At 46.3% G+C, this 21,963-nt stretch overlaps 1 protein-coding gene across 1 annotated transcript in view; it reads left to right on the top strand.

Annotated features, from left to right (window-relative positions):
• TMEM260 (transmembrane protein 260) overlaps positions 1-21,963 on the top strand; it is a 51,418-nt gene that overhangs the window by 11,711 nt on the left and 17,744 nt on the right. The window contains 2 exon segments of the mRNA XM_033168826.1: positions 14,989-15,168; positions 20,024-20,138. Of these exon segments, the coding sequence (XP_033024717.1) occupies positions 14,989-15,168; positions 20,024-20,138 (295 nt within the window).

Below are 21,963 nucleotides of genomic sequence, written 5' to 3'. Positions count from 1 at the left end.
AAATTATTTAGTTTGATGGCAATGCGTTGGCCTTACCGAACTGATGGCACAACCCCGTGGCTCTTCTTGTTTAGAACCCCAGTTATTCATTATTAACCATTCCTATATTGGCTTTCAAAGCTCAGGAGCGCTTTGACAATCCTTATCCCATTCATTTTTTGGGGGGGCGGAAACCACCCACCCTTAATAATCCCGTTTAATGGGTGCGGAAGCGAGGCCAACCGATACCAAGCTGCCCCGGGATATTCAATGAAAAATTTCACGGCCGGATGATGTGCCGGACCCGAGTCGGCCACATCCAAATGCCAGCAGTGTGGCCGTGCCTGTTTTTTATGGCTTCGGGGCCTTCCGAGGGAAATGCCGAATGCCACTCTCTGCCGACGACTCGTTTCGGAGGCACACCGGGCGCCTTAAATCAGCCACCCTTTAATTCCTTACGAGGGGAAGGGACTTCCGCACAGGGCTTGTGTGCGAGCAGAGATGGGGAGCAGCCAGCCTCTTTTGAAGCTCCTCATTACACGTTTTCTTTTCTACCAAATAAGAATTAGCATTGCTTGAAACCCAGACCTGCTCCGCCAAGCACTCCTGCCAGGTTTCCTTGAAAGAGATGCCAGCCTGTTCGGGGAGATGTGCCTCGTGGACTCTGGCGCTGCGCTCTGCACGCTCCTAGGCTGCGATAAATGTTTTACATACTGTGTGCCTTCGGGCAGAGCTGCCTTCAGTGCCTTATTTGCTTAAGTACACCTCTCTGATATTTTATGAATAGGGGCTTCCCCTATCAGATAATTCACCCTTAACTAATTTTCAGCGTCGTTAAAGGAGTAGGGTTAATAGCAATAATGGGGGGGGGGAAGGGCCCCAAAGCTTTTCGGAGGAAAATATATAAAGCGCGAATTCTCAAGTCAAAGAGTGCTTTTGTCATATCGGCCGGGAGCAGCGTTGAGCCTAATGTTGGAGAAGAATAAGTAATAATGCTCCCAAGTTCCATTAGTGGTGGCGCAGGGCGGGCGGGGGGCAGAAATCCCCTCGCCTATACATTTTATTTTATATTAATCTCTAATGCATTCCCAGTAATGCCTCTCTTTGTAAGGATACGTCCTCATCCTCTGTTTATTCTAAACATCACAGGATGAAGCCTTACAGAGGAATTACATTTGCGTGCGGGTTTTTTATTTTTTGCTGTTGTTGTCGTACAGCAGAAGGAGAAAAATAATAAACAGGTAAATTGAAAATAAAATCGCAATGGCAAGCTAATTTTGGGGGGTTTAAAAAAACGCACTTTTTTTTTTAGGACATTTACAATTCATGCCTTATAGACGCCAAGCATTTGAAACTGTATAATATTAGGGGATGTATTTACTGGGAAAGAGTGGCCAAATGTGTCATTCAAATATCTTGAAGACCATTTTTTTTGTTCTACACACCCACACCCACACACCCAGTCTTATAGGAATATATCAATAAGGCTCTTTTAATTGTCCTTTTTAGTGTGCATTCGTTCATGATGATTTGTGCTTATGACGGTATTTGGGGCAATCACTGTTTCATTACTGTTTACTCTTGCAAACGTTTTGGGGTGGACCAACTGTTTCGTTTCCTTTTTAAAAAAATATATATATTTTTTATTAATTTCTTTTTAACACAGTATTTCAACATACCGATACCAAAGCAAATAAATTATTTGCTCTACTGAGCTCGTGACTTCCCTCCATCCCTTCAACAGGTTTTTTTTTTTAATTATTATTTTCAAGTCTTTGTATCGCACTTTGTATCCTCTACTTCTGACCTTTATATCCTTATAGTCAACTCTGTCTCTTTGGTCAAAAAGTTGTAAGAATTTACGATTTTTCGTTGCAGAATTTATATCAGTCCTGCTAGGTGTCTTCACATTTTTACAATAATTATTCACGTACCCAATAAATCCAACTGTTTCGTTTCCAATCCTCGTGTGTCCTGCAGTTTCCTGCAGAGCGAACCACGAATGTTCCAGGTCTTTAATTTGTTTTTTGGCCCGCCTTCTTTGCGCTGCAGCGCAAGGGTGCCAGTCTAGACGTCAATCGTGCTGTGACATTGGGAAGCATCGCAGAGCAACTATTAACTCAGAAGGGTGCTTGGACTGTCCACTACAAACCCGCCGGTAATGCACTTTTATTGCATCAGCAATCAAGTTGCAGAATACTTCCCACAAAACAGTAGTGGAGGGGTGCAGTTGCAACCTCTTAGACATCACCTCTGTCCCAGCTCGCTCTGTCCCAGCTCGCTGCAGCTAGTAGGCCTTCTCTAGAGTTTTGCAATTTGAGGACAGCGCTCTGCTGCCACGTGTGAGAGTAGTGGTTCAGAGCCAGTGTGGTGTATAGAATCCTAGAGTTGGAAGAGACCCCAAGGGCCATCCAGTCGAACCCCCTGCCAAGCAGAAAACACCATCAAAGCATTCCTGACAGATGGCTGTCAAGCCTCCCCTTCAAGACCTCCAAAGAAGGAGACTCCACCACACTCCTTGGCAGCAAATTCCACTCTCGAACAGCTCTTACTGTCAGGAAGTTCTTCCTAGTGTAGTGGTTAAGAGCGGTGGACTCATAATGTGGTGAACCGGGTTCGATTCCCCGCTCTTCCACATGCAGCTGCTGGGTGACCTTGGGCTAGTCACACATCTCTGAAGTCTCTCAGCCCCACTCACCTCACAGATTGTTTGTCGTGGGGGAGGAAGGGAAAGGAGAATGTTAGCTGCTTTGAGGCTCCTTCGGGTAGTGATAAAGCGGGATATCAAATCCAAACTCTTCTTCTTGTGGGCCTTGCACACCAAAGGCAGGCATAGATCGCGACCTCCAGCGCGGAACATTTGTACAGTCAGCTCTGACAACAAGCCACAGAGGTGTTCCACCCCAGCAATGTTTGCGGGATGTTGTACGCTGTGACCACACGTACCTCAACTGTTGTTTACATGCATCCCCCCCCCCCCGCCCGTCATAAACTCTTCTTCTTCTTCTTCTTCTTCAAAAAAAAAAGTGAAATCGAGTCTAAATGACACTGTAGAACAGCCACAGGAATGCTTGAAGTCCCTTTGGGACATCCTTACTCTTTATTATTTTAAGTGCCTAAAGAGTTTGCCTTCTCCTCCTCTGCCCAAAGAGATCCAGGAAATAGTTAAGCCAGCTTTCCCTGACCTGGTACCTTTCAGATGTTTTGGAATGCAACTCCCGCCAGTCCAAAACATCTGGCCGTGCACCCAGGTTGCCAAAGTCCATGGTATGTCATTTCAGAGTGTTGGGAGCGGTTGCCACTGAGTTCTAGGTACCCCCAAGGCCTCTCCGAATACGATACCAATCCCCTATATTTGCGTAGGGTAGAGTGACCTTTAAAAAAAGCCTTCCGGGATCTCTTTTGGGTGGCGGGGCTCAGAAACAACAAGAAAAAAAAATTCCAAAAACCTTCTGTACTAATCCAATAGGTACTTGCAAATATACGAAATGTCTGTTGCTTTTCTTTTTTGCTTTTTTTTTTTTTGAAGGCAGCAAATAATTAATGAAGTGCAGATCCTCCGGGGAACAACGGCAGTTCAAGTGGCAAATCTGTTTCCCCCCCTTCAGACAATAGGCACCCTTCAGAAAGGAGCAGGCCATCTCTATGGTAATCTGGAGCCGAGAGCGGCCTATTGATTTGGCAGAAGAAGACATTATACAGTGTCAGTTGGGGTTGTTAACAATTTCATTTGTTGCGTGACCTGAACTTAACCTTCTGGAAACCCTTTTTCCGCCTTCCGTGTGCATCTAAGCGCACGGAGGCCGTCGGCCGTTTGCAGCGCTGACGGTTGAGTACAGTAAAGAATCGGTCGCTTGGCTTCTCGCCGGCATTTTTTCGTTGTTTTTTTCTTGTATGTTATTTTAATTTGGTTCTGTTGTTTTACAACCAACCAACCAACCACCTCTCCCTCCCCACAACCACCACCACTTTCCACAATTTCCTCCCCGTATATGCTATGTAAATCAGTTATTTTGACAGATTCTGATCCTTTGTCCAGCGTTGCGGTTTGAGGCATCTCCCCAAGTTTTTTTTTCTTTTCTTCGTTTGCAGGTCAAGATAGTTTCTTTTTAATGCTTAATTGAAGGAGGCTTTTTGATTTCGTACAATAGTTCCATTCATTCCCACTTAAGAGGACATTGTTTTACACGCAGGATTAGTGTTTCTGTATTCTGACACTTTGTTCGTCTAATCATGGTTTGAATTCTGCCAGGTATTTAGGGACCCCCCCCCTTTTTATATATGAACGGGGGGAAAACAACTGTCTTCCAGTTTCCATCTATACTTCTTGCCTGAAATAGGAATTTCCTCCCAGAAAAATCTCTTTCAGTTATCTCCTTAATTTTTATCACTTCGGTTTCTGCGTGAGCAGGTTTGATATGAAAACCTCTTTTTTTTTTTTAAACAGCTGTTACCGATTAGGTTTAAAAAACGGATCAGCTCCTGAATTTGCTATCTTTTAAACCTTTTGGTGTGTTGTTGTTGTTTTAAACGCCGGTTTAATTTTTAAGATATCCTTTTGACAGAGTTGGTTTGCGTGGGTGTGGTGCTTCCCCACCCCCACCCATTTTTCCTTTTGAGGAGGGGGCACCTTTTTATGTTTTGCATGCTAATGTTTCAGCCCTTTCAAAAAATTACGTGGCAATGGTTGCCGCCCACTGGAATCCAAATGCCTTCACTCTCTCGCTTATTTTTGTATTTTATTTTTATTTTAAAAAACGTTTTATTGATTTGTCAAGAAGTGCAAGCAACGAAAATGAAGTACCAGCAAAGAATCGGAAATGTAAACCATAAAGTGGAAGGGGGGAAGTGCAAAGGTAATAGATAGCACAGCTCCAAAGGAATAATTGACTCGTACAAGGATTCCCTTTTGCAAATAACGAAGAAGTGGAAAAAACGAAAGTGTTTTCTACCTTTGAGTTCTATAGAACATAAGTTCTATAGAATCTTAGATGAGACACAATATTTGCTTATTCCTCCTCCTGAGTGAAATCCTTGCATTCTTTTTGTTAAGCGGGGATGGAGTTATAGGGTGTTTGGCAATACACGTTTTAGCAGTTGTGAAAAATGTGCCGCATTGCACACGGAGGAAGGAAGGGGGGAAAGGCAGAAATCTGCAGACCTGGGATGTAGCTAATTCTTTTACAAAATGCCTCTTCCTAAGGTTTTGCAACCGTACTGGAGAACGTGGCCGCTCTCCAAGACTGCCGGAAAGTAATAAATTCACATTAAGCAACATTCCCAAAGTGGAAAGTTATCATTCATGTCATCCAGGTTTCAATCTGCAGGATGGGTGTCAGGCTACAAGGCCAACCTCATGTTTGTTTTGCCTGTGTGTGTATTCAGAGAAACATAGGAAAGGACAAGAAAGAGCATAAATTAAAAGCAAACGTAACTTTTTGCTCGTGTGTGTGAAGGGGGAAACCACTACAAAATTCTCTTTTGTTTATATTATTGCAGGAGACGTTTATATATTTTTTTCTAGGTAGAAATACGTAGTGAGAGCAAGCTTTGCCCCCTTTCCCCTTAATTTTTAGCTTTCATTCTTAGAAAACTCTTGAAGCGGAAGCCACGACATATCGGCTCATCTAAAATAAAAAGCAAGGCGTCCACAGGGCAGCTGACAAGCCACATCGACGCTCCTGCCTCTTTGCACCCGCAGCCGAAAGTCAGAGAACAGCACTGACATTCCCCCCCCCCCTTTCACCTTACTCCGAAGTGAAAGGAATCTTAAATATGCCGTGGAAGGGAGGGGGGGGGGAGAGAGGCGGCTTCTCCTAAGTTAAGCCGGAACTGTAGAAATCAAAAGGTAAATTTGGTTTCGAGGCACTTCCTTGCACAGTCCGCAGGGCTGGTAAAGCTGAAGGCCGGCTCTTTGCTGCAAGTTTGCAGTGCACCCATTTTGCAGTTCTCGGTCCCCGAGTTTAAATGGGACGAGTTGGCTCCCTGTTTGGATATATTCCCTTTTCCACCCACCTCTCGAACTTTTATATAAGGGTGTTTGCCTTTGTTTGACCGTGCAGTTGTGACTCCTTCCATCCGTGGCCTGGTGAGGCCGCTGTGTCAATCCCCCCCCCCCCTGCAACAATCCCGAAAGAATCCTTACCTGCCTACTGTCAGGCAAATTAATTGATCAGATTTTCCACCTGCCCGGGCGTCTCCCTTGCTTTCATATGCCAGTCTGGAGCAAATGGAGACTTTACTCTTTTAAGCCCAGAGCTTATTCTCTTCAAACATTGTATCTCTGACCATCATCCCATTCAGCGACGAGCGGGAAATTAAAACGCCGCGCTTTGAAAAGGGAGCGCGGAATCTTCCGATTTAAGGTATATTTGGGTACATTTCTCCCAGATTAGACTATTCCCTTTGTCTGCGGTTCTTGCAAGGCTCTTTTATAATTTCGGGAGCGGCTAATGCTTAAGTAACAAGTAGCTTCTAAGTTTTAGCAAAGTGGGGGTGTGGAATAATAGGCTGTAGAAAGCTCTTGTATTAATTTCCCTTTTAGGAGACTATCTACCATGACCCCTTGGCTAATTGATCTCTCTCTCACACACGCGGGGAGAGGTTTTCCCCCCCTCTCTCTCACTTGCAGCAAAGTTGCATTGAATTAGACTTTATAGGGACCTTAACCGATTTCCCTCATTTGCATTTGCTTTAAAAAAAAAAATTTAGCATTTTTTTTTTGTTAGACTCAAGGATCCATGCTTCATTTTTGGGAGCGGGGAGGGGGGTGTTGGAAAGAAAAAAGCAGGCCAGCGCACCCCCTCCCACCCTTAATTTTCTCCCCCCCCCCCCAAAAAAGGGAGTCTTTCGTGACAGCTAGTCAGAGTTAGAATTAGTTCAAGGAAATGTTAATAAAGCGCTGCCTGGCCTAATCCTCTTGATATCGCCAGGTATCCTCCTGTTCACGGGTTAATTGCTTTAAAAGCAGAGGCAGTATTCTGAACGGTGGGCTGTTTCACCTTTTCACAGCTGTTCCCATTGAGTGACAACTAAATCCCATGTGTAAGATGGGGAAGAGCTCAATCTCCAATTGGGAGAAAATTTATGTAAACCACAATCCCTTCAGAATGTGCGGAAGTCATAGACTTTCTTGATTTACTCTGCTTTTCCAAGAAAGCTCCATTGTCCCCGTCCCTAAGTCCCATCAACCCTTTGTAGCCGAATATCACAGCCGAGGCAGATAGCTTGAAATATATAAATGCTATCATAGCTCTGATTAATAGCACCGCTTATGAGTCAGGTCTGATAACGCGGCTGCACTCCACTCAATTTCAGATACCGCTAATGGAATCTGTCTTCTGCAATTGTAATGTTAGAAGGTCTAATTTGCTATGGAGCTTGGATCTGTCACCAGTAGGGGATTGCGGGGTCAGAAGGGAGCTAGCAGGTTTTTGCCCTGAAGCTTGTATCTCTCACTTTGAAAGGCACAGCCCCCCGCCTGTTAGTGAGCTGATAGGCCCCTCTGTGGGGTTTATGCCACTTCGCACAATAGAGAAGGGCTTCCTAGCCTGCCTTCATAATTGTGGAGCGAGCTCATATTTCCACAGCCTTCCCGGCTGCATAATTTCTAATAAGTGGGTTCTTTTTTTTATTTTTTTTTAACAAACGTCAGATTATGAAAAGTTTCCTCAAATTACAAAAAAAAACTTATAAAACATTTAAATTGCTTAAATCTGTTTCCTGCAGAGTTTCCTCTTTTCTTTTCCTTCTTTCCCCCCCTCCAACCCCCTTCCCCCTTCCTACCCCATACCCCTAACTTTCCGTTCCACCACTTGGCATCCGGGCATCTCTACTTAAACTACACCAGTTGAAGCTGTAATAAAGTGCAGGTTGGTTGCTTTTTTTTTTTTTAAGTGTGTGTATAGAGAGATTTTTTGAAAAACGCGTGACTCGGAACGATAGATTGGGTCATGACGTCAGCCCTGGCTGCCTTAAGGAGAGAGCCGCCCGCCGTAGAGTTAGGAGCAACTTCTGATGACACCATTTGTGCAACTTCTGTGGGAAGAGCCCTTTGGAGTGTGTTTTCACTGTGCTGGCGGTTTCACTTAATACTTCTCGCGCGAGAGAAATCGTAGGAGCTCCACCGTCTTCAAACATTCCGCAGAACCATCACTCCAAAGCAAGTGTTAACTAATCACTGGACCTGCTGAACTTCCGCCAGGTTTCATTGGTAGAGTTGGAAAAGAGGGAGAGACTGACCTGTTCTAAACAGGATGGAGCCTTTGATTGGGGCACCAGAAATTCTCCTTCGTAACCCACCTGTTACTTCCCCATCTGCCAGGAATGCTTTGATGGTGTTTCCTGCTTGGCAGGAGGTTGGACTGGATGGCCCTTGTGGTCTCTTCCAACTCTAGGATTCTATGTAAATGGATTTGGCCTTGGTGATGGCAGCCGTCGACAATTCTCAGCCAAGTATCCATAGCTAGGACAAGAGGTTGGATGGTCATCTATCATGGATGCTTTAGTTGAAATTATTGCATTCCAGGGGGTTGGACTGGATGACGCTCAGGGTCCCTTCCAGCTCTACAACGCTGTGATTCTGTAAGCTTCTGGATCGTGTCCTCGTTCAGTTAGCCTTTGACAGATGCATTAAGTTAGTATTGCAGTGTGTGTGTGTGTGTGTGTGTGCGCACACACATGGGTTTGCCTCTGAAGATGGTTTGGAAACTTCAGCTGGCGCAGAATTCAATGGCTGGGTTGCTCACCAACACAAGATGGCTTGAGCACTAAACCTGGCCCGACTGCACTGGCTGCTAGTTAGTTTCTGGGCCCAATCCAAAATGCTGTTTTTGACCTATAAAGCCTTAAACAGCTCAGAACTCCAGGGACCACCATATGGACAAACTCAGACCCTGCAACCATCACCTGAGGCCCTTCTTTGTTGTGTGCCTCCTCCGTGAGAGGCCTGGAAGGTGGCAACATGAGAACGGGGCCTTTTCTGCAGAGACTCCCCATTTGTGGAACGCTCCCCCAGGGAGGCTCACCTGGTGCTTTCATTGCATATCTTTAGGTGCCAGGCAAAAACGTCCCTCTGTAATCAAGCCTTTGGCCTTTAACTATCTGTGGCCCTTTAGAAGTGGGTGGGATGTTTAGACCTCTTGGTCTAATGCAGGGATCCCCAAACTTGGGTTTCCAGCTGTTTTGGGGCTACATTTCCCATCGTCCCTGACCACTGCTTCTGCTAGCTAGGCATCTTAAAGGGGCTAGATATCAAGGCCTGACCTAAAGTTTCAGGTTTTCCGTTGCCTTAGGCCAGAGAGGAGTTGAAATCCCAGGTGAGGAATCACTAATGGGAGGGGAGACTGCTTCACCTCAGGGATAATTCCCAGACTTATTTCTTATTCTGAAATGTAAATTGCACTCTGACATGCTGTCATAGAATCATAGAATCCTAGAGTTGGAAGAGACCACAAGGGCCATCCAGTCCAACCCCCTGCCAAGCAGGAAACACCACCAAAGCATTCCTGACAGATGGCTGTCAAGCCTCCGCTTAAAGACCTCCAAAGAAGGAGACTCCACCACACTCCTTGGCAGCAAATTCCACTGCCGAACAGCTCTCACTGTCAGGAAGTTCTTCCTAATGTTTAGGTGGAATCCTCTTTCTTGTAGTTTGAATCCATTGCCCCGTGTCCGCTTCTCTGGAGCAGCAGAAAACAACCTTTCAGCCTCCTCTAGATGACATCCTTTGATATATTTGAACATGGCTATCATGTCACCCCTTAACCTTCTCTTCTCCAGGCTAAACATACCCAGCTCCCTAAGCCGTTCCTCATCAGTGAACGATCAGCACTTGGGTGATCAGTTCACCAGCCGCCTTTTCCTCCTGCCCCTGGTGCCCCAATCCAAAAGGGTTCTAAGCTGGTCCTACGTAAAGTGGACAGGAGGCATATTTTGGCCTGTCACACACCGAGCATTTAAAATGCATTTAAAGAAGAAGAAGAAGAGGAGGAGGAGGAGTTTGGATTTGATATCCAGCTTCATCACTACCCTAAGGAGTCTCAAAGCGGCTCACATTCTCCTTCCCCTTCCTCCCCCACAACAAACACTCTGTGAGGTGAGTGGGGCTGAGAGACTTCAGAGAAGTGTGACTAGCCCAAGGTCACCCAGCAGCTGCATGCGGAGGAGCGGAAACGCGAACCCGGTTCACCAGATAACGAGTCTGTCGCTCTTAACCACTACACCACACTGGCTCTCAATGACACATTGCTTCACCTCTCCCAAGAATCATGGGAACTGTAGTTTGTTACAGCTGCTGGGAATTGTGGCGCTGTGAAGAGCAAACAACCGTTCCCAGGAATCTCCGGGGCGAGGAAAGGTGCTATGGCGTGTACAAGGTTTTGAGGGAGCAAAATCTGGTGGGGGAAAACCTCGCAGAGGAGTATTTCATCATTGCCCTGTCATCCCAGTCGCCCCTTCTGGGAAAGGTCAAAGTTCAGTGGGTGCAGTGCTCCTCATCTTCCTCCTCCCGCTTCCTGCCTGGCTCGCCATCACCAAGGCAGCATCAGGTGTGTGTTTTGTAACTTTCTGATACCAGTCGTCACTATACCATGGAAGGACTGTAGGGTAGCTGCAGAGGACACACATCTGGCATTCAGAAGCCCCCCGGCATCTCCAGGTGAAAGGCTCAAGTAGCACACCTCTGGCTGAAACCCTGGAGTGTGCATCAGCGTCCTGTTTACCAGGAGGGGGCCTGCTTGAGAATCGTAGAATTGTAGAGTTGGAAGGGATGCTCAAGGGCCATAATAATAATAATTATTATTATTATTATTTGTACCCCGCCCATCTGGCTGGATTTCCCCAGCCACTCTGGGCGGCTTCCAACAAAAATCAGATACAAAAATATCACACATTAAAAACTTCCCTGAAAAGGGCTGCCTTCAGGTATTTTCTGAATGTCAGGTAATTGTTTATCTCCTTGACCTGTGATGGGAGGGCGTTCCACAGGGCGGGCGCCACTACCGAGAAGGCCCTCTGCCTGGTTCCCTGTAGCTTTGCTTCTCGCAGTGAGGGAACCGCCAGAAGGCCCTCGGCACTGGACGATGGGGGTGGAGACGCTCCTTCAGGTATACAGGACCGAGGCCGTTTAGGGCTTCAAAGGTCAGCACCAACACTTTGAATTGTGCTCGGAAACGTACTGGGAGCCAATGTAGATCTCTCAGGACCGGTGTATCCCAACCTCCTGCAAAGCGTTTCTGCTTAAGAATCCTCCAAGGAATAATAATAATAATAATAATAATAATAATAATAATAATAATAATAATAATTTATTATTTGTACCCCACCCATCTGGCTGGGTCTCCTTCCACTGTTGGACAGCTCTCACTGTCAGAAAGTTCTTCCTGGCATTGAGTCGGCATCTCCTTCCTTGTCATTTGAATCCATTGGCTCGGCTCCTGCCTTCTTCCGGAGCAGGAGAAAACACCTTCCATGTGATGTTGTTGTTTGCATCAATCTGTCTCTAGAGACAGCGGAGTTCACCTCCGGGGCTGAAGTCACCCTGCTGGAGAATCTAGCGCCTACTGTGATTGAAGTAACTCGTAACTGCTGCCTCCCACGTTTTTTGCTGCTGTAGCAGCGCTGAAGCGACCTCCCCATGGCGCAAGCCTAGGCAGTGTGCATGGAGGTCCTGGGGTGCCCCCAGGGGACAAGACACACACACACACACCGGTTGGCCTCACCGATGTGGTGCAAAGGAAAGCAGGGCAAGACACTTGACACCAGTTTGGCTGCAGGAGTTGCTGCAAGGAGACATACCAAGTGCCATCCAACTGCCTTAGGGAGTCCACTCCAGATTTGTGTAGGGTTTACTCCTTAGCCCATGGGTAGGCAAACTAAAGGGACACAGGTGACGCTGTGGGTTAAATCACAAAAATTGGTAGAAAGTGGTTAAAATAAATATGGGTGCCTAAAATTGTACACCTGGGCAAGCTTGCTGAAATAAAATGTTTATCACTATTTGCAAATCTGACACCATTTATTTAAGACAGCGGTTACCAATTAGGTAAGTACTGTGGACCCCGTTTTTCAAAAGCCAAGCCACGGACCCCCTGCTTTTGAAAATTCTGATATCTGTTTGGTTGTTTTTGTTATATGAACAGTGCCACGGACCCCCTCTGCAGACCAGCAATTTCGAACCATTGATTTAATGTATTACTAATTTATTCATTCTATATATTTATATCCTGCCCAATAACAAAAGTTTTCAGGAGAACTCACAACTACCTACCTTGAGGGGTGAGTTAGGGTTAGTATGATTGACCCAGTCACCCAGCAAGCTTCATAGCCGAGCAAAGATTCGAGCCGAGATCTCCCCTTTGCATGTTGCATTTTCTCACTTGTTGAATTGGGCCCCGACCTTTATAATCTGGTGGAGCCATCAGATAAAATTCCCTTGGCGGCTGTTGCATCTGCGCAGCGAGGGTAGGAAGCTACTTTATACTGAGTTGGACCACTGGTCAACACCGGCCAATGTCTCCCACTCTGACAGGCAACAACTCCCCAGGGTCTCTGGCACAGAAAAGTCTTCCCATTCGCCTGTCATCTGAGATCCCTTTAAAAATGGAGATGCTGTGAATTGACACATGCATTCACAGCATGTGCTCCACTGTAAAGTTATGGGCCTACTGATGGGCTAACACTCTCTGGACTTCAGATCTTCAACTATCTGAAAGAAAGGTTGTTACATAGACATCTTGCAGGACATCTTTGGGAGAAGAAAAGGCTAAGGCAGGGGTCAGCAAACTTTTGCAGTAGGGGGCCAGTCCACTGTCCCTCAGACCTTGTGGGGGGCCGGACTATATTTTTTTTTGGGGGGGATGAACGAATTCCTATGCCCCACAAAAAACCCAGAGATGCATTTTAAATAAACGGGCTCATTCTACTCAAGTAAAAACACACTGATTTCCGGACCATCCGTGGGCCGGATTTAGAAAGCGATTGGGCCTGATCCGGCCCACAGGCCTTAGTTTGCCTAAAGCAGGGGTCGGAAAACTTACCCGGTCTCGGGCCGGTTCCTCCGGCACTGATCGTGCAGCAGGCTGGAAGGCAGGGGAGCGTGTGCCCATACGCGCATGCACTTGCTTTTCCCGGCACACTTCCAGGTCGGCGCAGAGCCAGGAATAGCTTCTGCGCATGTGCGTCATTTCTGGCGTGCTTTCAAACTGCTAGGTGGGCAGGAGCTGGGACCGAGCAACGGGAGCTCACCCCACCGCGGAGATTTGAACCGCCGACCTTCTGATCGGCAAGCCCTAGGCTCTGTGGTTTAACCTACAGCGCCACCCTTGTCCCCCCCCCCATTAAGTGGTACTGTATAAGAATTAGGTAGTTGACTAAACCAAGGGAAATGAAGCAAGTATTGCCCACCACCCTTCCTTATTTTTTCCCATCCCAGATATGGAGACGGACTGAGTGGACTTAACCGTCCAGAGGTCCTTTACCATTCCTTACCTACCTGCACTAAAGTCCATTAAACTGAGCCTCCCGGTCAGATATCTGTGGTTGCTGTTGTGCTGTTTGTAGTCCAGGCCTTAAAAAGGGGTTATTGGGGGGGGGGAGCGGCAACACAGTCTCATATCTGACCCCCATTTTTTTGTCCATGCTTGTGTGAACAGCAGCATTAACGTGTGTCTGGGTCAAAAGTTTTGGGTTTTTTTTTTTTTTAAAAAAGCAAAACCTGGCTGATATTTGAGGGGAGGAAGTGCGGTGCAAGGGGGCCAAACTCCTTGCTTTACGTCAATTTTCTTTGCAGGGAGGGGGGCAGAGAGCAACAATCACCAACATTTCAGCGGGTGGCTGCCGTTCTGGAACGCTCCAGAAGGGAGCTACATGTGGACACACTATCAACTGGGTCCCTGTTGGCGTGGCGGTCCGCCATTTTGTTTCTCTCAGAATATTCGCCGGGAGGAAGCTGCGTAAGCGTAGCTGTGAGGTGCCATGCCACTGAATTTCATCCTCGGAAAACGCCGAAACACTACACCTGACAGCCTGCGAACGGGACCACAGGGTTATGGGCTGGTTTTTGGCGCAGAGCCAGCCAGCCCATGGCAGGAAAAAAAAGAAAACTCCAAGACCCTGTTCTCTCATATAAAAATACTAATAAACTATCATTAACTTTTTTGTGCAGGCCTGTCAGGTCATGTTTGAATGCAGCCTTAAGGCGTAAGGGTTTTTTTGGTTTTTGGTTTTGAAAAATAAAAATAAGACATGGCATTGGGAGGGCCTGAGATGGACCGAGATTGTGGTGAGAGCACTTTAAACCTTTGTCTGCTCAGCAGTCCTGGTTTGGAAATTGAGGCCCCTGTGTTTATGGTATTCAACTGTGCCAATGGAAGATCCCCCCCCCATCACCGCCACCGTTCGTATCTGAAGAAGTGTGCATGCAGAACAAACGTAGTTGGTCTCTATGGTGTTACTGGACAATATTTTTTTATTTTTAAAAAATTTATTTTGACTGCGTCAGACCAACATGGCTACCTACCTGAATGTAGAACCACAGTCCAGTTTCATCCTCAGTCCCCTCAACCACACTTTGGGGCTGCAGGTTGCTTGGAACCCGACGTGAAAGCTATTGCAATGGGGGTTTTGTGTGTGCGTGAGAGGGAGAGAGCACTCCTGTGCATGTACAGAGTCTCCAGCCCTCACTCGCTCTCTCTGCACTCTCGACCAATGTATCCCACTTTCCCCAAGCATTTCAGAGCTGAACACTAGTAATCAATAACTGATCCAGAAGTCGAGATTAAGGCATGTTTTTAAAAAGACCCCAAAACAAGAAAAGCCTTGCAGTGGGTGCGTTCCCCCCCCAAAAAGGTGTATTTTGCTGGTGCTGCTCTTGTGGGTTCAAAGATGGGTAGGGGTGGCAGCCCAGAAGGACAGTGGAGGCTTCTTCTCTGTTTTTTCGTGTGAGGGGTGGGTTGTGTACTAAGTGTTGTTGGAGGAAAATGTACATTTTCTTGTTATCTGTTTTTGCAGGCTTTCTGGCAAGCATGCTGCAGGAATCTTTGCTGTGGGATGTTTTCGTTTTCCTCGCCTCACATGGCAGTGGTCCATCACGGCGGAGGTTTTCAGCTTAAACAATCTGTTTGTGGGGCTGCTGATGGCTCTCTCCGTGTGCTTCCGGGAGGCTGCGACCGCCAAGGAGAGATCAAAGGTAGACCGCTCAGGATCAAAAGGCATCACGATAAGATTATTTCTCTCCCCACCTACGCCATTAATGGAAGCAACCTGAGTCTACAATTTCAGCCTTCCCAGATGTTTTGGACTACAGGTCCCATCAGCGCATGGCCATGATGGCTGGGGATGATGGGAGTCATAGTCCAAAACATCTGGAAGAAGCTGAGTCTGGGAAAGTTTTATCTCGGGCCGAACTGCACATGGCGGTTTAACACACCCGGAACAGAGCAAACCGCCTTCCTGCTGAGTCAGGCCATTGGACATCTAGCTTACAATACAACACCTTTATTGGCATAAATAAAACAACGAGCATAAACGCTCTGTATATGCTAAAATTCTAAGACATACGATGTAAAATAAGGGGAGAGGGGGAGAGATCTCCGACAACCGCTATTATTCAGGCCAGAGCGCCCCAAATTTTACTTCAAAAATCCTGGTCAGAAATTGTGCCGTAACTCTAGTGACTTCAGGAGAATCATCCCTCAACAAGAACTGGACTACGAGTTGTTTAATAGAGGGAGCCCTGAGCTTTTTTTTTTTAACAATTAGTAGGATTTTTAAGATGGCTGCCGTGAGGATGGCTGTTTTCTTTTGACCTCAAGATATCCTCGGTCTGTTTTACATCATATACTCCTTTATATTTCTTTATATTTTATATTATTTAACTTTTTTAGGGTTAAGTTTACGTTTGAAGTCTTAAGTTCCTAATTTTAAAACTCTAAAAGAAAATATTCGTGGCAGCTGCTTTAAATTTTTACCAGCCTTTTATCGACCCTTGCCTGGGAGAACGTTGGGGGTCCTCTAGCAGCAATTGAAGAAAGCCTGTATGCTGTGACCGCCTTTGATACTATCTCTGCCTGCTCATACTCCCTTTTTAATAATAATAATAATATAATAATAATATAATAATAATAATAATAATAATAATAATAATTTTATTTATACCCCCGCCCTTCCCAGCCAAAAACTGGGCTCAGGGCGGCTAACACTAATTAAAATCACAGCAAAACATAAAAACAATCAATTTAAATACAGATTAAAATACAAATTTAAAAATTCAAAATTAAAACTGCAGTCTCATTTTCAAATAGCCCACCATAAAAGAATGAAGCATAACTATCAAACAGAAAACCAACCCAAAGGCCTGGTGGAACAGCTCCGTCTTGCAGGCCCTGCGGAAAGATGCCAAATCCCGCAGGGCCCTGGTCTCTTGTGATAGACTGTTCCACAAGTCGGTGCCAATACTGAGAAGGCCCTGGCCCTAGTTGAGGCCAACCTAGCATCTTGTTGCTCGGGACCTCCAAAAAGATTATTATTTGAGGACCTTATTTGAGGACCTTTTACCACTCCAGTTAATGAGCTGAAGTGAGATTCCTCCCTAATACCAAACAATCCCAACAAAATATGGTGATCTAGCTCATATTGCTTGCCCTGACTGGCAGCAGCACTCCTGAGGTTCAGATCGAGCTCTTTCCTTGCCCTGCCTGGAGGTGCTGCCAAGTTTTGAACCTGGGGCCTTCTGCATTTAAAACAGTTGCTCTACCACTAAACCCGGAGTTGGTCCTGTAGGAACACGGGAAACATCTTCCTACCGCATAAGACTGCTTGTCCATATAGCCCAGTATAGTCTGCTCTGACAGGCAGCAACTCCTATGAACGTGAGAAGAGCACGTCTGCCGGATCAGGCCAAAGGCCCATCTGGCCGAGCATCCCTGCTCGTGATTCCCGGAGACTTCCAAAACACCTGCTACCCGAGCCTCTTTCTAAACCCAGAGATGGCTGGGAGGCGGCACCAGTGCTGTAGAATTCCCTCCCTGCTGAAATACGAGAGACTCCCATCAGTGTCGGCATTCCGCCGGCTCCTGAAGACGCAAGCGTTCCCTTGAGCATAATTTCTCGTCTTATTGTTTCAGCTGTTTTGTTTTATTTTTAGAAATAAATTGATCCATTGTGTCAGGAAACCCCCCCCCCCTCCCCACGGCAGGCAGCGTCCCGGGATCGTTTGCCGCAGCGGACCCTGTGCCGCTGTTCACCAGCTCGTCATTCCCCTCCTCAGGAGGAAGCGACCATTCCTCCAGTGGGGAGGGGGAGTTGGAGGCAGGAAGTCGGCGCAGGGGCTGTGAGCGGGTCGCATTGCCTGAACACCGCAGGGAGAGCGGGGGCACAGGGTCAGTTTCCCACGCTCCGAGGTCGCAGACAGGAAAGATGTGGAAGGGAGAGGCGGGGGTTCCGAATCCGCGTCTTTTTTGCTGGACAAAGAACCGTAAGGGTTCATTCCTGGACTCTGCAGAGGGATGAGATGGACGTTTGAACTTTTGCTCCACTGTAAATATTTGCACTATAAAGTACTTAGTTTTAGAAGTTCTGCGTTTGGCTGACTTCTCATGAGCAACCACTGAACGTCCTTACACATTGTTTATTTGAATTTAGTGTCTTTTTAATGTGCGTTTTAAATATGAATTTATTTTATAGCTGTAAACCGTGTAGAAGCCATTTTCGCCTCTAAACGGTATATAAATTAATAAATGATAATATATGTGCTGCAACAATGAGAGGCATTCTCTCTCTCTCTCTCTTTCTCTCTCTAATTAATTTCTCTGATTATAGAGAAAGTGAGGTGGTGGGATTTTTATTTATTTATTAATGAAAAATGTGGTGCATGAGTTGAGATGATACTGCCCCAACAGTTTATCTCTGTAGCCTGTCTCGCAGTTGAGAGAAGAGACTTAATAAGCATGTAAGAAAAACCCTGTCGGTCGGGTTATACCTAGGGCTGCCATACGTCTGGATTTTCCCGGACGTTACTGGGATTTCAAAGGCAGAATTGCTGTCCGTGGGGAATTTCTGAAAGGTGGCCCTTTGTCCTGGATCTTAGGCAAGTCAATCAAAAATGACATATATTTTTTTGGTATTTTTGTAACGAAAATCTCAACTTTCGGGCTGTCCTCGTTTTTAATTTTAGAAATATTCATTCCAAAGGTCCATTTAGTCTTATTTCCCTCAGTGGCCAACTGGTAAAACAACATCCCTCTCCCTGTTAATACCATTTGCCGTATTTTTTCGCTCCATAGGGCGCATCGGACCATAGGGTGAACCTCGTTTTTAGAGGAGGAAACAAGAAAAAAAATCCTGGTTTTCCTCCTCTAAAACCCCTGTTTTTTTGAGGATCAGCTAAAAGTTTTGCAGCTTTTTTTGCAAAGGGAAAAGCCCTGGTTTTTCTGAGGATCAGCTAAAAGTTTTGCAGCTTTTTTGCAAAGGGAGAAAAGCAAGCTCCTTTTGCAAAGGGGGAAAAACAAAGAGGAAAAGCTCTGTTTTTATGGGGTTCAACTCACATTTCTGCAGCTTCTAAAGGAAAGGGAGCCTTTTCTACAGTTTCCAGACAGATAATCTAATCAGCCAGTCACACATATGAAATATACTTAGAGTCAAGTGTGAATTTCATGCTCTTTATTCAGCTCATAGTAGTGAGGGAATGCAGTAGCTGGGGAAACAAACAACCTCCCTCTGCAGCACATTCAACAATGGAGGCCTAGGCAAGGGGGCAGGGCGAAAGGGAGCCGGGACTCTTATCTCTCTCTCGATCTCTTGCTGATCAGCTGCTGAGCGGGGTCCTTTCAATCACCCCTTTTTCTCTTTGTAAAATAAAAAGCACTATCTGCTTTTGGCCCCTGTGCAATTCGGCTCCAGGGACCACCATTCGCTCCATAAGACACACAGATATTTCCCCTTAATTTTTAGGAGGGGAAAACTGTGTCTTATGGAGCGAAAAATACAGTAACCTCAGTCCCTGGTTATTAGGGATGGGGGCAAAAATTCAGTTCAGCTCATCTCCGAAAGCGATTTTACCTACGGTAATTCACACTATGGCGGGGCTGCCCAACCGGTTGACCGCGATTGACTGGTCTACCCCCGTGGTGTCTGAGTTGATTGCGGGCTGTTTTTCCTTTGCGAGGGAAAAAGAGGATCTGGCCCGGCCCCCTCACGCCGTCCTCCATTCGTGCGTGATCGGAAGGCAGAGTTTAAAAATTAAAAAGCACAACAACCATGTCCTGAACCCCCCCCCCAAAAAAGGGCAACATACCTCCCTAAAAAAGTTCAACAACTTCAACCTGAACTCCCCCCCCAAAGGTCTAAAAGCTCAACAACTCTGATCACTGCCATTTCCTCCCCCCCCCCCCCCAGCGAGTAGATCGCAGTCCCTTGGGAGCTGGAAAGCCCTGGACTATGGTAACCAAAACACAGTGATGCTTTGAAATTTGCACTTATCCGAAATGTGCAGTGCAATTCTCCAGCAAAGCATATTGTGCACAAAAATGCATATATTGGACTGAAGTGTGTATAAAAATGCACTGATTAGTGTGTGTGTGGGGGGGGGGGGGAATTAGAAATGCATTGTATTAGGTAAATGTCTTTCCAGAAATAATAATAACAATACTACTACTAATAATAACAATAATACCAGTTACAGGTGGGTAGCCGTGTTGGTCTGCCATAGTCTAAACAAAATAGAAAATTCTTTCCAGTAGCACCTTAGAGACCAACTGAGTTTGTTCTTGGTATGAGCTTTCGTGTGCATGCACATGAAAGCTCATACCAAGAACAAACTCAGTTGGTCTCTAAGGTGCTACTGGAAACAATAACAATAATAGTAAGTTATTATAGGCCACCCATCTGACTGTTATATTTCTATATAAAATATTCCCACAAGCATCTGGTTGGCCACTGCGGAAGCAGGAAGTTGGACTAGCCAGATCCAGCAGGTTCTTCTTACGTTTTGAAAAACCAATTTAAAAAGCCACGATTAGATGCTCGTTTCCTTTCCCTTTTGCAGATCTGTAAAGGCGGGCGCCTTCTGCTGTGGCCTCAGCTTGTGCAACCAGCACACCATCGTCGTCTATGTGATTTGTGTCGCACTGTGGGTTTTCTCCTGCTTGCTCGGGAGAGGGTGAGTACCCACAAGTGCACTTTGGAAAGAAGACTCGGGTGGCCGAGAGAGTCCAGGGATGAGCGTGGCCAGACCCTCTTCGCAGCCTTCTCTCTGTGGCGCTGAGGTCTAAACCACTGAGCCTCTTGGGCTTGCCAATTAGAAGGTTGGCAGTTCAAATCCCCACGACGGAGTGAGCTCCCGTTGGCCGGTCCCAAGCTCCTGCCAGCCTAGCAGTTCGAAAGCATTGCCAGTGCAAGTAGATAAATAGGTACCACTGTGGCGGGAAGGTAAACGGCGTTTCCATGCGCTCTGGTTTCCGTCACAGTGTTTCGTTGCGCCAGAAGTGGTTTAGTCCTGCTGGCCACATGACCCGGAAAGCTGTCTGTGGACTAACGCTGGCTCCCTCGGCCTGAAAGCGAGATGAGCGCCGCAACCCCAGAGTTGCCTTTGACTGGACTTAGCTGTCCTGGGTCCTTCGCCTTTTACCTGGGCATGCAGAAAGGAGCAGAAGCTTGCCACCCAAAGTTGTAGGAGGGAGATTCTAATGGCGCAGAGAAGGCAGCTTAGAGGAGGTAACTTGGAAACGGGTCCCGTGCATGGCAACTGACCGAGTGCAAAATGGAAGACATCTCTGGGTGGTCCTGAGAAAGTGCTATTCCTCTTGGAGTGCCGCCCATAAAAGCAAGCCCACAGTGAAGGGTTAGGGGGTTTGCCAGTTGGTTCCAGTAACCCCCATTATTGTGATGAGGGGGTGGTTTTGTGAATTCTTTTCATTTCCTAGGAGAGAGCCAAGGTAGATGCGTGGAGTGTTGGGCGAGAGCCAGGAAGCTGGTAGGTGTCTCAGAAGGAGAAAGAACTGGGATTAGTCCGTATTTGCTAGCATGAATGGTTTTATTCTGTGTTTTTGTAACGTTATTTGTTGTTTTAGTTTTCTATACACTGCTTGAAAGGTGTTTTTTTTTAACACATTAAAACCATATATAAAATATAGCCCTTATGTTTTTATGTCTGTTGGAAGCTGTCCAGAGTGGCAGGGACAACCCAGTAGATGGACAGGGTACAGATAATAAAATAATCGTCAGCATCATCAACATCCCATTATCATTATTATTTGAGAGCCAGTGTGGTGTAGTGGTTAAGAGCGGTAGTCTCGTACTGGGGAACCGGGTTCGTGTCTCCGCTCCGCCACATGCAGCTGCTGGGTGACCTTGGGCTAGTCACACTTCTTTGAAGTCTCTCAGCCCCACTCACCTCACAGAGTGTTTGTTGTGGGGGAGGAAGGGAAAGGAGAATGTGAGCCGCTTTGAGACTCCTTCGGGTAGTGAAAAAGCGGGATATCAAATCCAAACTCTTCTTCTTCTTCTTCTATTTCAGACAGCAAAAAATAGTCTCTGTTCCCAAGGACCTTACAATCTAGAATGGATTGCTTGTTATGTATTAAAGTGCAGTTTTTTAAAAAACAAACCAAACAACAACAACCATGCAACCAGTCTTCAGAGGTTGTTGCCCCTGAACATGGAGGCTCTGCTTTGCTAGTAGTTATTGATAAGCATCTTCCTTCAAGAGCTTGTCTAACTTCAGCCTCAGAAGAATGCAACAATCCTTTCAGCTGCCCTGTAGGCTGCGTTTACCTGTCACAGTAAGCTGTGGTTTGCCAATGTTAGGCTTAGTGGGATGTCTGAACCAGGGATTGTGGTTTCCTCTGCTCCCAAAAAGAGGCATGATATAAAGCCAAGATTTGTTCTTTACTTACTAATTGTGGTGTGAGCAAAGAAATGATAGTCGTCAGTGCTTCAGACTAAACTCTAAGCCGCAGGCTGTGGTTTGTGGTTCCTCTCTCCCAGCGG

Source organism: Lacerta agilis, chromosome 1 (genome assembly GCF_009819535.1).
Source record: "Lacerta agilis isolate rLacAgi1 chromosome 1, rLacAgi1.pri, whole genome shotgun sequence".
Taxonomy (NCBI): Eukaryota; Metazoa; Chordata; class Lepidosauria; order Squamata; family Lacertidae; genus Lacerta; species Lacerta agilis.
Note: the sequence above shows the minus strand (reverse complement) of the source record. Positions and strands in the feature narration are given on the sequence as shown.